Source organism: Cariama cristata, unplaced genomic scaffold, assembly GCF_000690535.1.
Source record: "Cariama cristata isolate BGI_N322 unplaced genomic scaffold, ASM69053v1 scaffold12319, whole genome shotgun sequence".
NCBI classification, from domain to species: Eukaryota; Metazoa; Chordata; class Aves; order Cariamiformes; family Cariamidae; genus Cariama; species Cariama cristata.
The window spans coordinates 16708-39214 of NW_009636484.1; the positions used below are offsets into that span (position 1 = coordinate 16708).

The following is a 22507-nucleotide window of genomic DNA, read 5'->3' on the forward strand; positions in this document are numbered from 1 at the left end:
TTCTTGTCTGTTAGAGTGTAATTGTTCAGAGAGAGCAATTTTGTTTCTCTGTAGCTTCTAACAAGATGTGGAGGCCCTTTTCTGACAATAAGGGATAACAGACACATCTCACATTGTATCTGTGAAGGTTTTGCAGAAATATACTTGAAATAAATATATAAAAGCAGAAATACGGGCTGTATTATGTAGTCCAAGGTGGTAATAGTCATTTACCAAAGCCACATCAATCTTTCACTTTTGATACAATAAAACTGTTATCTAGTTTTCAACCCAAGTAGAGGAAAGCTTTCCATTTGGGAGACTCTTCTGAGATTCTCTCCTTATTTCTCCATCCTTTGAAACATCTAAAGTAAATTTATCTCATCAAATTTGATAATCTAAATCTTGGAAAACATCTCCAAAGGAATCTGAAGTCAACTTGTTGTAACTATGTGTCATATACAGATAGACTGAACTACCCACTGGAGATTCCTGTCTTTGTCTACTGACTATAGAGGGATTCTAGACAGCTAGTTTAGACCATTGACTAGCCTAGAGATGTCTAAAATTAGACAAGAGGAATCTATTAAGCTATTCCTATAGCTTAAGGCTGAACATTACCACTTTCATGTTTCTTGAGTTGCTTCTTTTCTGAAGATTTATTCAAATTATGAGTTACTAACTAATTTAAAAGAGAAAGTACATTTTGCACTTGCAATTGCTAGAGTTTTTCAGAATTATTAGTGACACTTCTAAAATTCCATTAAAAGCAGACCTTTCTGCATATGCTGTCAGTGAAAACAAGATGACAATATAGTGATTTATTTTTACCATTGTAGATAGATTTTGAAATTTATTTCACTTTGTTCAGGGTTTGAAGCTGACAAGTTAAGGAACAATAATCAGTAAGAGTAACTATAAACAACTCTTTAACCTGCGCTGGAGGTTATCTTGTTAAGTACATGTCAATACCAGTACAGAGCCCCATGAAAAGTCTGTACGATGATCTCTACCATTAAAATGATTCCAGACACATAATAAAGGACTTGTTTTTCTAAACTTCTGAGGATCTACTAGCTTCCATGGCCACTTAAACCACATATTATTCATACAAACAAGCACTGATCCTCCCCAACTTGTTATCGATAGAAATCAATAGTTATCAATAGAAATGTTAGTTTTGTGCACAGATTAATTAACAACTTCTTTCAAAATATGGCTAGTAACATTACAGTAAGCATTGTCGTGACCGTATTTTTAAATGTTTCTAGAAACTGAAGAATAAAATATTAAAGACGGCAAGTGTTTCTTCTGGGCCAAACTTTGTATTCATGGATTGAGAGCAGTGTTCCTAGTTTACCCATGCTGTGAAAATATTATGTATATTACGTAGTAGTTTCCTGCCTCTCTGTCTCTGGTGCTTTGGGAACTTTAATACATGGAATTGTAGATCTTTACAGGTGATAGAATAGTATCATTTCTAGTCTTACTGTTTTGTGAGGTTTGTTCTTTTACTTCTGCTTTAAATTTCAAAAGCTTTTGCAGTCTGATTACATCCCTCTTAAGCTTAAAATAACAGTTCTCAGTTCAAAATTACATAGAAAATGATTATTCGGAAATTATGTATCGCTATTCCTATCTCCTGAATTCACAGTATTGCATAATATGTTCATCTAATTCCTGAAGCACTTGCAAATTAATTGCGTGGAATTACGAAAATTGAGCTTGATACATATTATCTCTTGTCATGTATTACCTTTCTAGATGAAGAGGTATATTGACGTAAAATAACAGAATGAAGCTATCGTGTGTCATCTTTCATGCTTTACTAGAGGTGTATGAACCCAGATCTTTAAAGAAAAATCTTCTGTTATTCCTGTTCCTGCATGTTTGTTGATAAAGTTAGTTTTCACTTTTAACCTTGACTGATGTGCTGTAGTTAATAAAGAGCTCCTTCTTTATTTTATCATGCATTTCAAAAAAGTGGGAATGGATACTGGAAAAATTTCTAGAGGCTGAAGAAGAATCTGTTCCCTTGCTTAAGGCAGGGTTCACACATATTATTTTCTTGAAAATAATGCACCATATCAAAAAAATACAGGTTAAAATAATAAGAAAATTATGTTTATTGGGTTACTAATTATGTTCTGTAGTGCATCCAAAGATTAGGATTTGGAAAGGCTGCCAGTGAGAAATTGTTCTTACAAGCTTCCAATTTTCAAGAAAGAGCAAATATTCAGAAGTATCTATAGTTACAGAAGTGTGAAGATTCCTTTGAAAGGCAAAGTGGTTAATCTTATTTATTATATGGGAGAAACTTGTTGGCATTAGTATCACTAATGTTCTTATGCCTTTTATAAACTGTTCATAAACATGTTTTCATAAACTTTACCTTACTAAGCATTTTTATTCTTCTTATTTGTAGAACATTCAAGGTATCTCTAAACATCCAGTTAGAATTACAAAGAAACAATACATAAAAGGTAAACTAAGTTTTTAACATGAAAAGCCAATTTTATCTATTTTACTGAATTATATTATATTTTAAAGCAGACCAATAGCTCCAGCATTAAAGAATAGAATAGATTATTGACGCTTAGTTATATTATCATTTAAACCAATTACTTTTTGCTGATTGTTCTGGCAAAAAAAATTGATGTTTCAGCACTGATCTAAATAGTCACAAACTTTTAGAATTTTTTTTTTGTTTGCTTCAATTCTCTCCCTGTTCCTTCTTCCAGATAAAATCATGCATCTTAACTCCATTAAATATCTTAGGGACGATTTTGTGTGCATTCAGCTCATAAGGCTTTGCCTGAGATGTTAAAGCTGGGTCATTTTAAGCAAATTCACTACTAAACACCAATAGTTAGTCAGATGTGTTGGTTTTGATAACAGAAGTGAATTTAAGACACATGATTCAGAGAGAATCAAAGTAAAGTCTACACAAGCATGACCAAAGTGATAAGAAGAGAAACTCACAATAGTAGACTTGGATATAAGAGAGAGATTTGCCAACATAAACTGTCCTCCTTGAATGCCTACAGCCATACCTGGGAGATGCTTCTCATTTGTTGCACTTGGTTCTCAGATAAGGGCACGCTTGCCTTTTCACAGCTATTTACTCCCTGCATTTGAAATAATACAGATCATAAAACAAGAGTCTGTATGTAAATGTAAAACTTTGACAGCACTTTTATTTTATCTACCTGATTCATTTTCATAAGTATTTTTAAAAGTTGTTATAAAAAGAAAAGTGTGAGCAGTGACTGTGTAAACCTGAGCTGCCGTGCATAACTGTGGCACATAGGCCTTTCTGGAAGCAGTTCAATCAGTTTTGTTAGTGATCTTATAGTATGTGCTTCTCAAAAATGTATTTCTAATTTTTTCATTCCTATGTCAAGACACACTTATTTTTTCCACTTTTATGCTGATCAGATTAGTTCTGTTGTGTTTCTACATCAAGACAAGTGGTATTCACAAGATGCACTGAGTTTCTAATACCTTGTCAATGTACATTATTGCTTTGTGATATTATAGGGGATTTCTGTCATTAGAATTTGGATGCCTATATTGGCTGTATGTTCTCGATATTGTATTCCCCTACCACCTGTAACTCAGAATTTGGTTATTAACACATTGCTGCAGCATGTTCAAAGATAAGAAAATATATTTTTAGTTCATCTCTATAAACCCTTGTTATCTGAATGCCTCCTTTATTAAGTGATCTGTGAATAATGTTAGTTATTGTAGGTATTTGTTAGGTAGTGTTTTGGGAACGGTTTGATTTTGGAAAAGGAGGAGAAGAAGTAAGCGGTTCTGCAAGTATGGCAGAGATAAAGATGTTGTACATGACTGATAGAGTAAAATAATTGTGATGCATGCAGTTAGTGCTCTGCTAGGTTGCTTGCATTGCCATTTGTGTGGTTTTAGTTGTGTGTTTGGTATGTCATTTACAACCTCCTATGGTTTGCAACATGATATTTTTGGACTGGGATTCGGGTCTTAATGTCTATCTCCTCTCTAGGAAAAGAAGAAGAAATAGTAACTATTTGCCCAAGAACATTGTTTGTTTCAAAAAAAGGATATACATTTTTAGCAGCAGGTAAGAGTATGTGTTATTATTCTCATACATATTAATGTTTGCAGTTCTGTTATCTCTTTGTCCCCTCTTCTTTGGATCACATTATATTTTACAAGGCTGTCAAATCCCTTAGTATCAATTAATATTGTTATATGATGTATACTCCTTAGTGTGTTTTGGAAGTGGATGATACGTAAGCCTTGTCAGTAGAAACAAAGAGCTTATAAGATTAATTGACACCTGAAGATAATGAAGGAATCAGACACCTTGTGATCTGTAGCTGAAATATGACTTCTTCAGGATGAGCTTTTTACAGGCGTCTGGGTTTTTTTGAGTACAAGGAAATGACTGAACAGTCCAGGCTTGCATTTTAATTTGTGATAGTTTGGTTAAAATGCAGGTATGTTTTTATTTTAGAGCAATAGATTTATTTTAGCACTTTGTTTTCTAGATTTTTCCCATATTGAGTTAAGGATCCTTGCTGACTTATCATCTGAACCAGAACTTTTGAAACTGTTCCAAGAACCTGAAACCACTGATATCTTCTCCACACTGGCTTCTCAGTGGTAAGAGTAAATGTTGCATTTTTTTGAGAGTAATTAGACAAAATAGTAAGAATAACTTAAACTATTGTATTACTGCATAGTGATAACAAAAGACAGCATTTTGCTGCAGTATCTATTGTTAATACTGTTTTAACACCGTGAATTATAATTCCTTTCTGTCTTTCTGAGCCTTTTCTTCTCCACTGTGGTAATTACCATATGTCAAAATGTTGCAATGCAGCTGACCAATATGAGCCTTGTGACTGGTGCAATAATATATTGTGAAGAGTGCACGCTGATAACTTTCTCACTGTATTGTTGTTCACCTTCTGAAAAATTGCAGAACAACCTTTCTTTGTAAAAGTACAAGCACTTTCGAAACCTGCTTGGTTATCCAGTAGAAGACTGGAATCAAACCATATGTGTACAAGAAACAGAGCAACTAGAGCTCATGGGATCCCTTTGAACTCATAGGGTTTAGTGCTTCCATCTTCTGATAGATGATATGATACTTGGAAGAAGTAGTGCTTCAGTAATTGAAAAAAAAACATTTCTTATCTCCATTCCCAGATTATTATTTACTGATCTCTTCAGTATGCAGATCAACAGATTAACTATAAAAAAAGATGGAATATTAGTTAGCTGTTGTAAGTTATTTCTTATTAGTGTTTGTATCATGGTAGTGCCTAAAAATCTTACTTGAGACTGGGACTCCGCTAGTACTCAAAAGGGCATGAGCATTCAATAAGTGACGGGGTAGATGTCAAGAAGCTTACCATTTGAACAGATAGGTCAGAAAAAGATTGAAAAAAATGCTGTAACATATAAGCAGATCGAACAGAATGATGTCATGTAAATGTCATGCAATTTTCACATTTTCTCTTTGTTCCTCTCTTAATCTTTCATCTCCATTTTTTGTTGGAAGATTGTTAGCTGAAAATGAAAGCAAAAATAGATACAAATTCATCAGTCCTGATCTAGCTCAGTTCTTATCCTACAGTTTCTAAATTCTTGCACGCATAGCCTTCCCAACAGCAGTATTTCCTACTCACTGCAATATTTGGTAATATGCTCTGAAGTAGTACAAAGAAACAAAATGGAGCTCAAATTATAATTATCCTGCTACCAACAACTGAATCAGTACTTGAGGCATGTGCATTCTGGGAGAACACAACTCAAGGTCACAAACATCCCAAAGAATACAGCTGTTATAATCAATTCTTAGCTCTAACATGATATCACTAGAACCTCGTGATGGAGTTAAATCCTTATTTTAGTTTGGAGGTATATTGCAAATGTATGCATGAAGATGAGTCAAATTTTGTCTCAACTCTGGGAAAGGCTCCAGAAATACCGTTCTATTCAGCAACCTCACAGCTCTTGGCAGCCATCAACCTCTTATAGTTGCTACACAGTAACTTTAAATTTAATGAAATATTACAGGCAAATATTTTTATCAGACAGAAGTGTCATGGTGTGTCTACAAAATCATTACATAATGATTCTGCTGATTCTTCTTTTAAGCTTCAGGAAAGCTAATGCTTGGAAGTAACTTTCTATTGAATCTCTTATATGACTGTTATTAGTTGAAGAAACATGAAGGGTGCCTTTAATCTCATCTAACCTTGGACATCTGTTGTATACCTGGAGAGATTCATTTGACCTATTGTTGATCTGCCCTGTGTAGTAAGATAAATCGATCATTGAAAGTGTTGATTTCTCACTGTTGAGAACAAAGTAGGTCTGGGTGGCCAGCTCACATGTAGAGATGTGTATTTGTTCTGACAAATTCAGTTCCTTCTATTGGATCGTTCCTAGTGGACTCACCTTGGGTTTTGGAATTTAGTCCTTAATTCATTTAGTGCCAAAGAGAAGACGTAAAATCACAATCTTCTCAGTAACTTTCCTGTTCCAGATACTTACTCATCTCTCATAGTCCACTATTGATAGATAAAATCTTTAGAGCAAACAATTGGTTCATTGACTTTATTGTAGTTTATTCCACCCCGTTGGTATTAAAACAGGTTATAAGAAGGAAGAGCAAAATAACAAACCTTTTATCTCCTCTTGGTCCCCTGATTTTCTCTGGGTCTTAATCCTTTAAAATCTGTGCAAGTGATACACCAAGTGGCATACCAAACGTTTTATCCTGTTTGAAGGAATTGCATGCTGTTGCTATTTCTAAATCTTTTCTAACACATTCTGAACAATTGGAAAACCTTGACAAAAAGTTTTGTTTGTTTTTTTTTTTCTGAAAAAAATTAAGTTAATGTCGGTGTCTGATAGGGTTTCAGCTTCTGAATGCATGTTAGTTGGTATCTTTTAGCAGCTTTTCTGCTATTCTGAATATTGAATCAGAGCCACCCCCCAAAGTCCAGCCAAGTTTTATACCAGTTTATAATTTATTTTTTTTTCCTAAACTTCAGCTCCACTGAAATGTACCTCTATTCCTTAGCTGTCCTTCAGGCTAAAGCATTCTATCTGAAATCCAACATTTCAAAAAACCTTTACAGACTTTTTGTAGCATTGGCCACAACTACACATGATGGGCAGTTTCTGCAAAGAGGTTAGCTGTGTGAATTTGTGATTGAATTAAGATGTCTTATGTATAAAACCTTTCTTTTCATAATTTGGTTAGGCATGCTGTACCATGACTCAGCCTATTCTGGGAACTTAGAGATGTGTCTCTCTTGGAAACCTGTTGGATCCATGTTTCTATTAAACATCATTCGTATGGAATCTTTGGTTATCAGTGCAGTGTAGAGATGCATAAGTATGCATCAACCCAAACTATGTCTATACATTACAGCAAAAGGCTGAATGGAGGTACTAACTTTCATGCTAAAATTCAAGGCCATGTGCGACACCATACCCAGCTGAGAGGCAATCCTCTTTGCAAGACTAGGCTGTTATCTTTTACTCCTATGGCTTACAGAGATAGCTCATTTCAGAAGTAACACAATCTCCACCAGTCTGGGCTTCCCTGCACTATGCTCAACTGTTTGCTGTAGATACTGTAGATATTGCTTGGTGCGGATAGTTTTTAAGTATTGTGTATTCTATTTGACAGAACTTTCTTGAAATTGCTATTCAGATAAAACTCTCAGAAGCTTAATGCAAGTTTCTGGGTAATGTCATGCTTGGTCTCATGTGTTTCATCTTTTAAGTACTTTTTTTACATGGGAATAAATTTAATGGAATTTTATTCCATAGTATTCATGGAATAAAATAAACATGGTGTCTCTTGGCCACTTTGCAGCAGATTTGCTTCTGTTGGCTGTTTTTGTCAGTGAAAAGTCCAAGCTCTTCTCTGCCTTGTGCATCCAATATATTTTCTAGTCATCTAACATAGTTACCCCAGCTAAAACTAAGAAGATATAAATAGATTTTAATATTCACTTGTATATGCTTAGTACTATTCCTACTCTTATCCTATCCTGTCTGTAATGATGATCATAAGCTATTACCAACATTATCTTACAGCAAGTACTGTGTTATGGCCTACAAAGAGTAGACCTTAAATGACAGGTCAACACCTGCTATTACAAGACCACCAAGAGTGCTTTACATTAATGACCTACTTGCTACTGAACACATATTAAATTTTCAAGGCTTGCCTAAACTTTTGAAAATTAATGATATAATAGATTCCAGCTACCTGCAAGATCACCTTGTGTTATATTATCTTGAAGTCCTATGACAGTTATAGACCTTTGAAAGCCAAATCATCATAGAATCATAGAATCATAGAATCATTATGGTTGGAAGAGACCTCAAAGATCATCAAGTCCAACCGTATACCTGATGCCACCCTGTCCACTAAACCATGTCTTGAAGTGCCACATCTAAACGTTTTTTGAACATCTCCAGGGACGATGACTCCACCACCTCCCTGGGGAGCCCGTTCCAATGCCTAACAACTCTTACAGTGAAGAAGTTCTTTCTAATGTCAAGCCTGAACCTCCCCTGGCGCAACTTGAGACCATTTCCTCTCGTCCTATCGCTAATTACTGGGGAGAAGAGCCCAACCCCCACCTCACTACAACCTCCTTTCAGGTAGTTGTAGAGGGCGATCAGGTCTCCCCTCAGCCTCCTCTTCTCCAGTCTAAGCAACCCCAGCTCCCTCAGCCGCTCCTCATAAGGCTTCCAGTGCGGAAGATGATGAGAGCTGTCTTGGCAGCTGTCTGCCCAGCCAAGAGACCTAAATGCCATAAGACATCCAAATGACAACAAATCTCCGAATGAAATTGTTCTCCCTTCTTTAATCTAACTTTTACACCATAAATGAAAAATAAGTAATTGTATTTTAAATACTGTTGATGGGCATATCTTAAAATCACTTTTAAAGACAGAGGCTGAAAAATAAGTTTACAGTCTTTTAGGTAGTTTGCAATTTCTTTCTTAATTAGAGGTGCAGGGACTACCAATCTCTTTCAAACTGTTCATTTGTCACCCTTCTCAGTAGGCTGTTGTTCCTCTGTCATAATATATACTCATACTGACCATATTTGGTCAAAATCCAGGAAAAGTATCTTGATTTAGCTAAGCACTTAAGCACACCATAAATATGTGATTTCATCCTAGCTGACTGATGCCTACTTTCCTGCTTGAGTACTTTTCTGAATTGGGATAGTACTGCTTCAGGGTTCCTATGACTCAAGCATTAAGCTATACTTAAAATATCTGGATAAGTCCTTTCCCCTACTTCTTTGGAATCTGCCTTAGAGAACTGGAGATCCCTAGTAGTGATGAGTTCAGCTGCCTCCAGGAGAGCATAGTGATACCCTCCATCAAGGGTCTTAAGGGCAGCCTAGCCATACAAATGCAACTGTATTATTTGTGGCTCTGGAACTAGCTTAGTCATTTTAATCTTGAAGGTGCTCTCATTGTGTTCCAATGTTTAATACAGACATCTCCGATATCTGCAAATTATATTTACTTCCTATATTTTAAGTTCCTGAAACTGAAATAGAATACAAACCCCAATGTTGGGTTGCCAAGCTCTGTGTACAGTGCCAAAGTATGCACCTTAAAGGGTGAAAAAGGCTATTTGCTGACTGCAGAGCCATCTAAAATAAGTTAATGAGAAATTCTAATCACAGAAGTTTGCATTTGAACTCCTCTTAGAATTCTGGGACAGAATGACAAGAAAAGCCAGTGGTCCAAAGTCCATACCTGAAGATACCTGCTAGATAGGTAGTGTTCTTTGAAAAAAAGTGAGCAGGATTCACTCATTTCAAGTGACTGTGATGCCCAGCTTTTATATAAGAGCTAGGCACTTGGAGACCGTAGTTCAACTTTTTAAATCTTTGAGTATTTAACTCTACATCTCTCTCCTCCCAGGAAAATACAAAGCAAGGTTAGACTTTGTGTGTTGCAGCTGATTTTGTGTTCAGCAAATATTGTAAAACTGAAATAATTTGATTTGTTTAGTTGAGAGAAGACATGAGTTAGGAAAAACATGATAAAAGTCTTCAAATATATAAAAGGTTATTGCAGAGAGTTGGGTAGAGAGTGAACTAAACATAATGAATGGGCTTACACTGTTGTAAGAGATGTTTCAGTTAAAGAAATCCTTTGAATGCTAAAGGTAGATAAATATGGAGATGAGTTACCTATGAATGAAGACTGTGGAATTTCCATCACTGGAAGGAATGAAACAATTAGACAAGTATTTCCAAGTATAGCTGACGTGACTTCTTAGTCTCTCTCACAACCATATTTTGGCCATATATGACACTATGATTTTATTGCAGATTGCTTAGAGCATTCAGTTGGAAAAGGTATTTCTTTATTTCAGTCCAATTTGGAGGATTATTTGTTTTTTACTTAGTGATTGTTTAATTCTGTTTGTTAGTAATAGCTACAGGGACAATAATCAAAGATTTATGACTCTCACCTGAGTACTCTAAATAGGATAGTAAGTACATTCATGAAGTAATCCTTTTTGTTGTTGTTTTGGGGTGGCTTGGCGTGTTTGGTTGGTTTTTTTTTTTTGCACAGTAGTCCCATTGCCATGTGATCTTGGAGGATGCCAAACCTAGCTTGTGGCCTTGCAATTAGAGCATGCTTTAATTGCGTGTCACTGGGAGGCAGAGCTGTGGATGTGAATCCCATCAGCTAGAGACAGCTGAGTTGCTGTCCCCCAGTAGCCAGGCAACTGTTCCAAGGTGGTACCTCCTCCATCTTATACTAAGAAAAAGCCAACAAATCCAAACCTGATAGCCAGAAGCTATCAGTGTGAATAACTACATAATTAGATTATATTTCCAGATTAGGTCCTACAGGAATCACAGAGGAGGTCAGGTGGGCTCAGAGTGGGTCTGTGATGAGTATATGCACAATGTAGAATTTTGGGAGCCTATTGAACTGTTGGGAGGGAAGAGTGCCCTGAGGTACCCAAAGAATTCAAAGACATCCAGGATTAAGGGGCCACTTAGTGGAGTGAAAGGTGTTGGTTCACAGTTTTGGATATAGGCATCCACATTCATTTCTTGAATTTTGTCTAGATCTCACAGTTCCTTATGGAATTGCCAGTATAGATTTGTGAGAGATGGACTTCCACTGAGACTGAGTGATAGAGAACTGGCCAAACCAGTTTTGGTGGTAAAGGCCAAACCTGGTAGGTAGTAAAGAAATAAAATTTCCCACTTCCTGGAGGAAGGCAGTCTGCAAAGAACAAAACAAACCTTTTTGCACTGTGTTTTTTTTATTCAAATCTGGTTGAACTTTTTTTTTTTAAAAAAAAAAACAAAGCAAAACAAACAAAACCCAAACTTTTGTCCTTACGATATGGTAATCCAAAGTAGTTCTGTGCTTTGTTTCTCTCTAGGCTTTTTCTCGAGTAATTTCCAAAATTAGCATGTCTATCTCTTACCAAAACAGTTCACAACAGATGATTCCACATACACATCAGCTGAGGAAAGATGGACTTTTATGTCAGTACATTTTATAAACAGCCTGAGGTTCCCAAGATTATTAGAACAAGTGTTCAGGTTCACCTGATTATGGCAAGGATAGTGTAAGCTAAAGACCCTTCCGTGTCTTGAAGTGTCAGACAAACAAGCCCATGCTATAAAAATAGAAAGGAATGTTTTTCAAAATGATTAGTGGTAAAGAATTTATAAATCCCTTGGAATTCCCTGATAGCTACATACTTCCTTATTTTAGATATTAACTGCCATTGCTACAAAGAAAGAGAGATATGTTCTTTTACTCTGCAGCCATTTTTTTAACTCTCGGAAAGCCACATAGACTCAGGCGAACAATTATTATGTCCAGTACCTACTAGAAGGTAAATTCAATACTTGGAAGAAGGACATATATTCATGCTGTTCTCCATCATCACACAAAAGAAAGTACTCATAGCGTGAATACACAGAACACAGATGAGAGAGAAGGGAATATTTTGTGGTTTGGATTTTACAAAACTCAGATCTCAAAGTGCAACAGGAGCAACTAGACCACTATGAAATTCTCCAGACTTCTTTCAAGCATAGCCTTGAGTGTAAGCATTGTACACAACTGTCACAAATTGTCCTTTCATTGGTATAATCAGAGTAAATATCACCCGTAAAGAATATCCACTAATTACCTTGTTACTTTAATTCACTATCAGCAGTTAATGTCTCCAGGTTAAATTATAGTTCAGAGGTAGAAATTAATAGTTTAAAGAGAATGCCTGTTTTCATACTGGAATGGCAGCAGTTTTCAGATTATTCAGGTAATTATCTTTTAATACACAATACATCTGCATATTCAACAGTATTAGAGATATTCCTCCACTACATAGTACTACTATATAGTTTACTATATAGACTACTAGTATTTTTAATAGAGATTATTGAAATTTCTCTACTCTCTTACTCATCAGCTGCAGAACATAAGGAAAATTGATTGCATATGGGCAAAGTTTTTGTATGTTCTCTGCTTCATGTCCTATGATTTCCAAACTGAAGAGAGTTACAGAGTACAAAAGCTAAAATAGTAAGTCACAATTGTCCAGCAGTCTTATCTATAACAGGATTTTTCTGAGGCACAGACCAACATTGGTTTCATTACACTGGATCTACACTGGCTCAATAGACAACCTATGACACAAAATATATGACAGAAAATGTCTAGGTAATTTATCACTGCATGGAAAAACAAGGGACTCAAGGAACTGATGATATCTAATAATGGCAAGGTGAACCAAACTGTTGCACCCTGGCTGTTGGTCCAGCAGGAACTACGGCAAAATAGGGACTTGTTTTTCCAGCCATTTGGCAATTCAGGATACTTCCTAACAATAGCTCTATCTGTTGATATCCTGCTGAGTTCTTCAGAACACAGGAAATAAGCAGAGATATTTTGGATATTCCTGAAATAAATCAAAATAAGTCCTCCTGGGCTGAATTATACAAAAAGATAGTGTACTGGGTCTGTTTGAAAAAGATACGGTCAAGTATGCATAGATGCTTGATGGTAGGCTGACTAAATATATATACACTTGCCCATACCAGTTTTATTTTTATACAACCTTGTTTCAAATACATTTTTTGTATTGAATAGATTAAAGATTTAACCTCAGCAAAACACTGTCTTTTTTTAGGTTACTTCATGTAAATGTAGAGTATAGCAGACATTGAATTTAGTTAAGTCATCTACTCCCTTAAATAGCAAGAGCAAAGGCTAGTAAATCAGGAATGAGATAAATAGATTTTTGAGAAGCAAAAACCACATCTGTAGCTAAATGGTTTTTAAACAGATATAAATATTTGTGCTTCTGTATTAATTTTATTAAAATATTATCAATAAGCTCTTGAAAGAGTCATTATTAATCAAGAGATGTCACCTGGGTGTTTGTTAGGTGATTAAGGAACAATAAAATAATCATGCTTATCCAAGTGGACTTCTACCAAGCAGACAGGAAGAGCTTTAGCTCTCTTCCTGTCCCTGTTGGCAAACATATGGTTACAACATGCAGCCACAGGGTTACACAGCTCCCTTTCCCCCAATTAGAGATCTCTCAGTTTTGTTCATTGTCTAAATAATGAGGTATACCAGCTTAGGACTCTTAGAACTCCATCTTTGCCTAAAGATTTTTTAGGTAGTCCAGGCTATTCCATACACTTCTAATCAGATATGAGAACATATAGGCTCTTGGATTAACTTCTCCACTTTTTATGAGCTTAATGTCAAGTCTAAAATGAATTTGATTTAATTCATTTCACTTCACACATTACAAAATAATTAAATCTTTGGGTTTTGGAGTTGCAATGAAGAAGAGACATTCCATGCCATTGAGCACATATAAGATCATGAAACTATGTTTTGCAGTATTAAGACAAACTACAAGCATGCCTGATCTTCACCATGGAGTACTTAGGCTTACTTCTAGAATGCTGCCTTTGAAGAAGGTGGAGAAGTGTTTTCATGTGTATTAAATGGCAGTCCCCTTCAACAAGTGTAACTGAATTTCCCTGCTGGAATCTCCATTTATAAATATATGACTGTGTTGTGGTCTTTCAGCTCTGAAGTTTGGCTATTCGCTGTAAATCTGGAGGTCCTAAACTCAGTGCTACCTGCTAGGAGTCTCACTAAGGGTTAACATAACATTTCTTTCATTATCATTGGATTACCTGATTTTGTAATACTGTTATCATTTTTAATTAGTTTGAAGGCTTCTGCTTATTTTTCTTTTGTGAAATAGATTCTGAAGAAACAGTTTTTGCAGTATTTTTAACTGAATAATTGTTAGTACTCATCCATCATCTCATTATTTATGTATCATTTCTATTCTGATCAACATCTAAAATATATCTCATTTTGTATCTTGTATCTGTCTTTTTTTTATTCAGACTATTACTGATAAAAAGTGAGGAATCAAGAATTTGTTTCAAATATGCAGTCCAGAGAGAGAGAGAATTTCAATTTGAATGGGAAGGAATGCCCTTCCAAATCAAGTCACATTCAGGCGCAGGTATTCTGTGGCAGTAGATCTCATTGTGGAGATACTACTCGTTATGAATCTGGTATTTAATAATAACTTATTTGGTAAAATAGTTGAGTGAGGCTGTACCACTTGCAATTCTTGCAGCTGTATCACTGCAGATTTCTTAGGATTTTTCTTGAGAAATTTTTTAAACCTGTGAGGTACTATAGTAAAAGCTTGAATTCCTGTGAGAATAAACGTGGTCTCTTGTGGTAGGAAAAGATGCTGTCAAGGTGACAGCACTTATTAAGAAACAGATAAGTATTCAGAAGAGAAGCCCTAAGAAAAAGTAAGGCAGAATCTCTCATGCTGCTGGTTAGTGCTTTGTTTGGTAAGAGTATACCTGGTCTTACACAGGACTATAAGACTAGAAGGACCTTTTTGATCATAAAATTGTTGCAGATGACGATGTCATAAACTCCCTTTCATAGATTGGTAGGGTCTCAACTTAGAACTACTTTTGACCTACATAATGCTATTGAAGAGCTGTTGAATTCCTCATTCCTCTTCTGGCTAGACAACTCCTTTTACTTTCTACCTTATAATTATTCCTACATTTTATATACCCAAATTATTCTTGCCAATGTTGCCCATTAGCTTTATTAGCTCTCCTTGCTCCCCAGTGTTTGCTTGGTATAGATACTTCAGGAAGGCTATCAGCTGTGTTCTCAACCCTCATTCTTTAAGGAAACAAGACAAGCTTTCTTAGGGTATTTGTCATCAAAATACCTTAGTGAACTAGTGTTAGAAGCAGCTAGTTATGACTACATGGACATTCCATGTATGTTAATCTGTATTTCTTCTTGGCAAGGAAAATGAGCCTCTGTGACACTGACTGACTGTTTCACTACTTTAGTTACCAAAGCTAGCTTTTTTAGCTAGCTTTGAAATCTCTGCACCAGAGCAGAGTCTCAGGAATACTTGTACCATGGTCCAGAAACATAATTTTGGAACAGCCATGAAACTGGGCTAGCAGAATGATGAATTAAACAAAGAAATAATAACTTGAGAGGCTACCTTTATTCTAATAAATTTTGTGCTAGGGATGTTCCTGGTTGTTGGCATACAAAATCTGGGTTGGTAAATCGGTCCCTATCATGGTTGTGGCTCTGGACCAAACAGTTACTGGATGCAGTTCCTGAATTAGAATAGGCCAGGGATTATTTCCACCAGTCTGCTGGATGCAGCACCTTGTTTCGGTGGTAAGAGAATTTTAAAAAATACGGATATGTGGCGGTGTTTTCCAGTTAGCCCCAGTGCTGCAGAATATTTATGGGCAGGTTTAATTTCTTAATATTGACGTAGTCAGTGTCTCCTTTCACATGGTTTATTTTTTTTCCCTATTCAATATTCTGGTAGCCTACCACCACCAAATTCATGTTTCTTGAACGTGGTAATCAAATTATGTTAACTACCCCAGACAAAATCTCACCAGTATATTGTACAGCATTACTAATATCATCCTGTCATTGGAAATAGCTCACTTGACACATCCTGAAATTGCATTTGTTTTTCCACAGACAAACCACACTGTTTCCTAGTTGTTCCATGATCAATTATTACATCTTTTCTCTAATTCCTCATCCCCTACTTTATACAAAAATTCTATACTTCAATAATTCTTCTTTGCAAATAAAATATCTTGCAGAAAAGCAATAGTCTCTATTATTCTTTAGACTCTGTGAAAGGGTTTATTTCTCAAGCTGTGCAGCGTGTAGGGGTAGGCTCACAATTACTACAGTCTGGAGGGGGGAAATGGTGTCAGAGTGCTGTCTAATTTTGTTCCTCTCTGCTGTGTTGGAGAAGAGTTTGTTGTGAAATAGCTTGGAAGATGAGCTCTAAGATCTTTGTATATTGCAGTTCTGTTTCTCTTTTCTGTCTTGTTATACTCACTTTGGGATTAGGCAGTCTCTTATATCTGCTTGAAAACATTGTGAAATCAGCTGTGCTGTCTGATGATGTCTCCAGTTTTGGCCTAGGAGTATTTAGCCTGGTTTGTTGTTAATGATAGAGTTCATTACTTTTACTTAAATTTCTGTAAGGCTAACAGATTAAATCACTGTTCTGAAGAAACATCATTATTTAAATCAGGGTTGTTAGCATTAGGCAAAAGGCACTAATGCTAGATTGAGATTTTCATCCCTCTCTCAATAAACATCACTTATGAACTGTTTGTTTCTTAATGAATGATAGTAGTAACTGTTACATTTTTGCATGATAAAAGAATTGTACTAAAGGGTACTCATCAAAAGATTCTGACAGGAAACACTTGAAAATTGTGACATTTGCCAATATTATGTGCATTATAGCTGTAATATTTTTTATTTTGTCTTTGCAATACCTTTGTTAGGTAACTCTGCCTCCATAAATGAGGGTTTAAATGTATATATGTATATATATTTGAATTTTTCTGTTGAGAGATAGGAGACATCTAGGTTTTGGCTTGTGATGTTTAATTATTGCAGTATGTTTTTTCAAAGAGCATTCATGTAGTGGTTTAATTAGCTATCGCTTTCTCTACCTACTCCCTTCTACTCCCTTGTCCCATTCCCCACCCTCCCCAAATAGCTACTGTAAATACTGAATTTAGTAAAAGGGAGGATGTTCAGTTTGCCTTCTCAGAACCAGAGTTTTAAAACATTTTAAGTTCTGAGTTTAATGCCCTATGAGTGTTGGTGTGGAATATTTTAACAGTTTTACTTTTGCAGCAAAGCAATTTCTATCTGTTTTGAAAGCTCACTTACAATAGTTGATATTAATGAAGTTTAACACTTGTCTTGCTTTATACTCTGACAGACTGTCTATATGGCAGCTTATGGAAATTTCACCTTGTAGTTCACAGTCCCTAGGAGATGTGCAGCTGTGACATTTATTTAGACTAACAGACAATAAGGCAGAAGGAATAAAGTCTTCAGAAAGCATAATGGCTTTTGTTTTTACAAGAGCTAAACAATAGCTTTAAATAAACCAGGTTGTTAACTACAAGTTTAACCAGACAGCTTAATTTTATGTCACATTGGAAGCTTATTCTTATTGCACATTAAATGCTTTCTTAGCATTCTAGAATAAATGAAAAACAAAGTTTTAGAATTGTCACCACCACAGCTAACACTGAAACTAGTGAAAAACCAAGCTCTGAGGAGGTTGTACAGTCTTCAGTTGTTTTGTGGTGTCTGGTAACATTAACTTTTCTCATTTCATGAAGAGGCTTTCTTGTGTATGAGAAGCTATCTGCAAATCGTCATCTCCTTCTACAATGACTTTGATAAAATGCTGCATTTTATAAGCACCTTCCAGAGCTTAATAAAATGTTTCCATTTATTTCATTTAACTCAAGTTTAGCTTTAACTTTAGTGTCAAGCTAAATCTTGATGAAATCAAGAATGCAAAGGCAATTCATTCTTCATTTTTACTTTTGCTTTTAATTCAGTGTGATCCTAGGCATAATAGAAATTTAAGCTGCAAGAGGTGTTTTTACTGAAGATTGAAAGAGATGGGATATGAAGTATCTCATCTCTCTTTGCAGAACACATTTGTTCAAGACCGTCATATATAGCATGACTGATTTCTTCCCCTTTAGACTGTCCTTCCAAGATGTTTAAAAGTCTGCTGCTTCTTTTTTTTTGAACTATGTAGATGCAGTTTGATGTAGTGTGCCATCTCTTCCCTTCTTCCTCTGCCTGTTTTTTCTGAGCAAATTGTACATTGTTGTAACAGTATTATAGCTCCACATTTTGTTCTATGTAATATCTGAGATGACAGTTACATCATCTTTTGATTATGTATTAAGAACTGTTTTTTTCTATATTACTTTTCTGGTATTTGTCTAAAGGCTGCTCTGAAGGTCCATCTATTTCTTTATAAAGTTATGAGACTTCTAACAGGTCCAAGATGGATAATTATTTGATACTCTGCTACAGCTACCTGTATCATCTCCCAAAATAGCTTCTGTTCCTTCTTAACTATTTGAAACCTCTTACAGAAAAGCTTGAAAAGTATATGTGATAAGTGAAGAAAGAACTCTACGAGCATTAATTTGCATTTGATCCCCGATGTTATTGTTTTATACAAATGGCCTCTGACAAATTTTATGTCATCCCAGTTTGTATAGACCCCTTAATCTGTTTATATTTGTTTGTTCTTTCAGTGATCATACCCATCACTGTTGATGTTCACACACTGGCATCTGAAGCTGGGAGTTAGTTACCCTGACTTTCTTTTATTCTATGCTTATAGACCCGAAGACCCTAATATAAAAATGCCCTCTAGTTAATTAATTCCTTCAGCATTCCCATGACTCAGAAATAAATACCACTTGTCCATGTCATTCACTATGTGAGAGAGACTACGGATGTGAGAAGGCAGCCCTGGTTTTTGTTCCTGCAGGAGTGAAGGAGAGAAAAAGTGAAGGTTGCAGGGTGGGATGTGCGCTTTCAAGCACCTTCATCGATGTCAGGGACTTTCTGTTCTAACTGACAGATGTCCAGAATTGTGCATTTTTAAAGAGAAATCTCAAAGTGACCTTTTTTGTCAAGAGCAGTGAAAATAAGTGCTCTCTAATTTCTCTCTTCAATATCCAATATCTGGGACATCAACATGCAGGTAAATATCTTAATAAAGATAATGGATCCCTTTACTCCCAAATGAATCTTTCAACAAATTGTTACTGATGATAGCTATAATTTATGACATGACCTTGTTGCAATTTATCTGGTTCCCTGCTGCTTTATAATGTAGCAACTAAAGACTTCTGCACCACAGAGCAAACTGCAAAGACATGTCTGTATTTTTTGTAAAATACATGAAAGCCAGATATCATGCTCTTTAAAAGAAGGTTGAGGACTAATGAAATCAATCTTCATGCAGCTTAATATATATTTAGATTACATCAGAAAGGTGTATCTTTCTGTTAGCTGTTTTACTTGCTGTTTCCCTTCTGACGGGATGTTAGTCTGCATTTTAGTCTTTGTAGATGTTTCTTTCCCTTTTTTAGAAAAGTATCTTAGGTTTATTTCCACTCTTCTGGGCTAGACAGATTTCATTTTTGATCCTGATGTGTCTATGCTTTTCTTATGAGGAAGACGATATAGCTACTTTTTCTTTAGAATATAGTTGTGTAAATGCCTCATAGTTATAGAAAGCATATATATGTGGTTTTCACTGGACATTCTGTATCAAGCCATACATTAAAACTATGTGTGATAGAAATATCTAGATGTGCTAGTTGCTTGTACATTATGCCTGTCTCTTGATTGACATGTGAGGCAAAAGTAGTGATCTATTTTGATATGATGGCTTCAGGGAAACTGTTTCCCAACCTGAACCTTTTCTGTGTTTTGTAAGAGAGATTAATCAGGCAAAAGTTGCTCCAAGGTCGCTTGCATATGTTACCTTAAAGGTGTCTGAGATAAGTTATGTCTGAGCCTTGTCAGCATTTTCCATTAGTCATGGAATAGCAGCTTTCAAAAAAATTGCTTATTCTTGCGCATTGCATTAAAAATGAGTGAACTAGGTTATGTGTAGCCAATCTTTGCCATATGTTTAGAATGCTCACATACATTGTGGTACAGATCTGCTTACCTTAGGTATAATAAGACCAATGTAATTGAAAAAGTAAGCTTTCAGAATTTACCTCCTACGTGATCTATCCAGTGGTGATACCACTGTAAAACTGAGCTTTTGTAAAGCTTGCAGTTGTCACTAATTACATAAATTGTCTGTACCAGTCTCATATGCCAATACAAAGTTCCAGACACAAACTTGCAAAATACACAACACTCATCTAGTATTAAATAGCAATAGGAGATTAAAAATGAGAGATTTATATAGTTCACTGATGAAATTAAAAAAGCTGTAAAAGTACTCAGATGAACAAATGTGTGTTCACTCTTATATTCCCTCATTTATTGGACATTAATGACCATGTATAAAATGAATTTAATGGCACGCCATTGCATTTCCCATATCAACAACTCACAGCTAGGACTTGAATTAATTGCCACATGCAGGAGAGTGGCCAAGAGCTTTGTGGCTATTATGACTGAGCTTAGCTTGGCTGGAATGTAATGCAGATCAAGGCAATGCATGTCTGCCAGATATTGTCTTTGAGAAGTTTGTTCTGCCTTTTCTTGTACATAAACAGATGACTTCCGTCACCATACAACATTTCCTAGAAATGCTGAAATGTCTTATCACATTCTTTTAAGACTGATTTCCTTCCGTTTCTACCTGTTCTCCAAATTTTATTTTGGCATTGCTCAAACTTTATGCCCTGTGACCTCTTTGGTTTTTTTGTGTTCACGTACTTTATGCTGTGTGCGCTCATTTCTGTATATTTAAATTTAAATTAATTCTTTCTTTTTAATATTCTGTACAGATTAAAAATAAATCCATCCAGATCTCTACTCTGTATTAAATGTGTTATTCTAGTTTATAGTTAAGCTTTTTTAAAATTACAGATATGATTGCCATATTTTTCTTGAGTATAAAGAAACTTGGTATTAATGTATTTTAAAGACTTAAGACTTAATTCAACAGAAAGTCTTTGAGATCTCCATTAGATCCCATTAATATATGAAAACATGTAGTAAATTTTGGAGAAATTATAGAAATTATTCAAGATATTATCTCTGAAAAAGTAATAAATTACATATGCCTGTTTTTAAGTTTCATATCTGCACTGTATGTTTCTTACTAATAATTTGATATTATCCTTCTTCTTCTTCACTGTTTCATTAGAAAATTTTTCTGCATTTTTTTCGCTCTTAAGAATTAGGCAGCTATTCTCTTTTAGACACACAGCCCAGTTCCTGGTAGAACCACCTTTTTAATGAGTTTGTGTATCTCTACTCTCACTACGTTTGTCAGATTTTCTACACTTTTCTGCTGTAAATTGTTTTGCTGTCCTCACAGACCTTTCCAGATTGTTTAGCTCTGCTAACTCCTTCCAGGAATAATGAGATCTGTTAACCTGAACATGTCTTCCAGCACTGAAGTCCCTTCTTTATTCTACCTAATAGATGTGTATGAAGTACTATAAAGCAAAGTACTTGCAAAGCAGTACTAAATGAAGAAGGGTAAAGGACAAACAAATCAGAGATGTGGAAATACACTGAGACAAGTATACAGGCAAGGACAGGAATGTAGGAGATGAAATATTGCACATTTGGAGATGGCAAGTCAGGAGGAATTTGAAGGTGATGGTAATATTGGTAACAAACAAATAGATTATGATAGAGAGAGAGTAATGAGAAGGATGTCATAAAATGGAAAAATATGTTTCATGCTAGAACTAATAACTGCATATATAGTGTCTGCAGGACTTCAGAAATTGTGCTGTTTCCACAAAACCTGCAGCAAATTCTTTGTTCTCTTGACCTTTTTTTCCTGCATCAATTTCTGTTACCTTGCTTTAACATGCTTCCTGTTCCTCCAAATGTATATACAGTGCTGGGTGAGTTGAAATCTGCCTCCATGTCACTGTCTGGGCCCAGCAGCTAAGGCTTTTTTATGCTCATTCAGCTTCCTAGTTCAGACTCAAGTTTATTCAAAAACAATGCATCTCCACTATAGATCTGTTTTACACCATACCACAATTCAGCGCTGAGTATTTTCATGCATTACATAGCTTGCTTAGTGATTGTAGCTTAAAAATTTCTTACACAAGTAAGCAGATAACAATGTCTCCTTTTCAGTATCATGGTATTCCATGATGAGTTCAAAGCCAAAATAAAAGTTTTAACTTTAAATAGGTTCTCACAGTACCATGTAAACAAATTAATTATGACAAATAGAAATTCGTTTGTTTGTAGAGGAAACAGGCTGAAGGAGAAAGCATGCTGGGGATTTCTAACATGGCTGCTGTGTTTCTGAAAAATTGCCCCCCCCCCATTTTGTTATTCAAAAGAATAAATAGTCCTCACC

The 22507-nt window shown here is 35.5% G+C and overlaps 1 protein-coding gene across 1 annotated transcript in view; it reads left to right on the forward strand.

Annotated features, from left to right (window-relative positions):
* LOC104167626 (DNA polymerase nu-like) overlaps positions 1-22507 on the forward strand; it is a gene marked incomplete at its 5' end in the record, with an annotated part of 78986 nt that overhangs the window by 15259 nt on the left and 41220 nt on the right. Inside the window, 3 exons of the mRNA XM_009707936.1 lie at positions 2405-2462; positions 4007-4084; positions 4515-4629. Coding sequence (XP_009706238.1) covers positions 2405-2462; positions 4007-4084; positions 4515-4629 — 251 coding nt within the window. The remainder of the gene's footprint in view (positions 1-2404; positions 2463-4006; positions 4085-4514; positions 4630-22507) is intronic.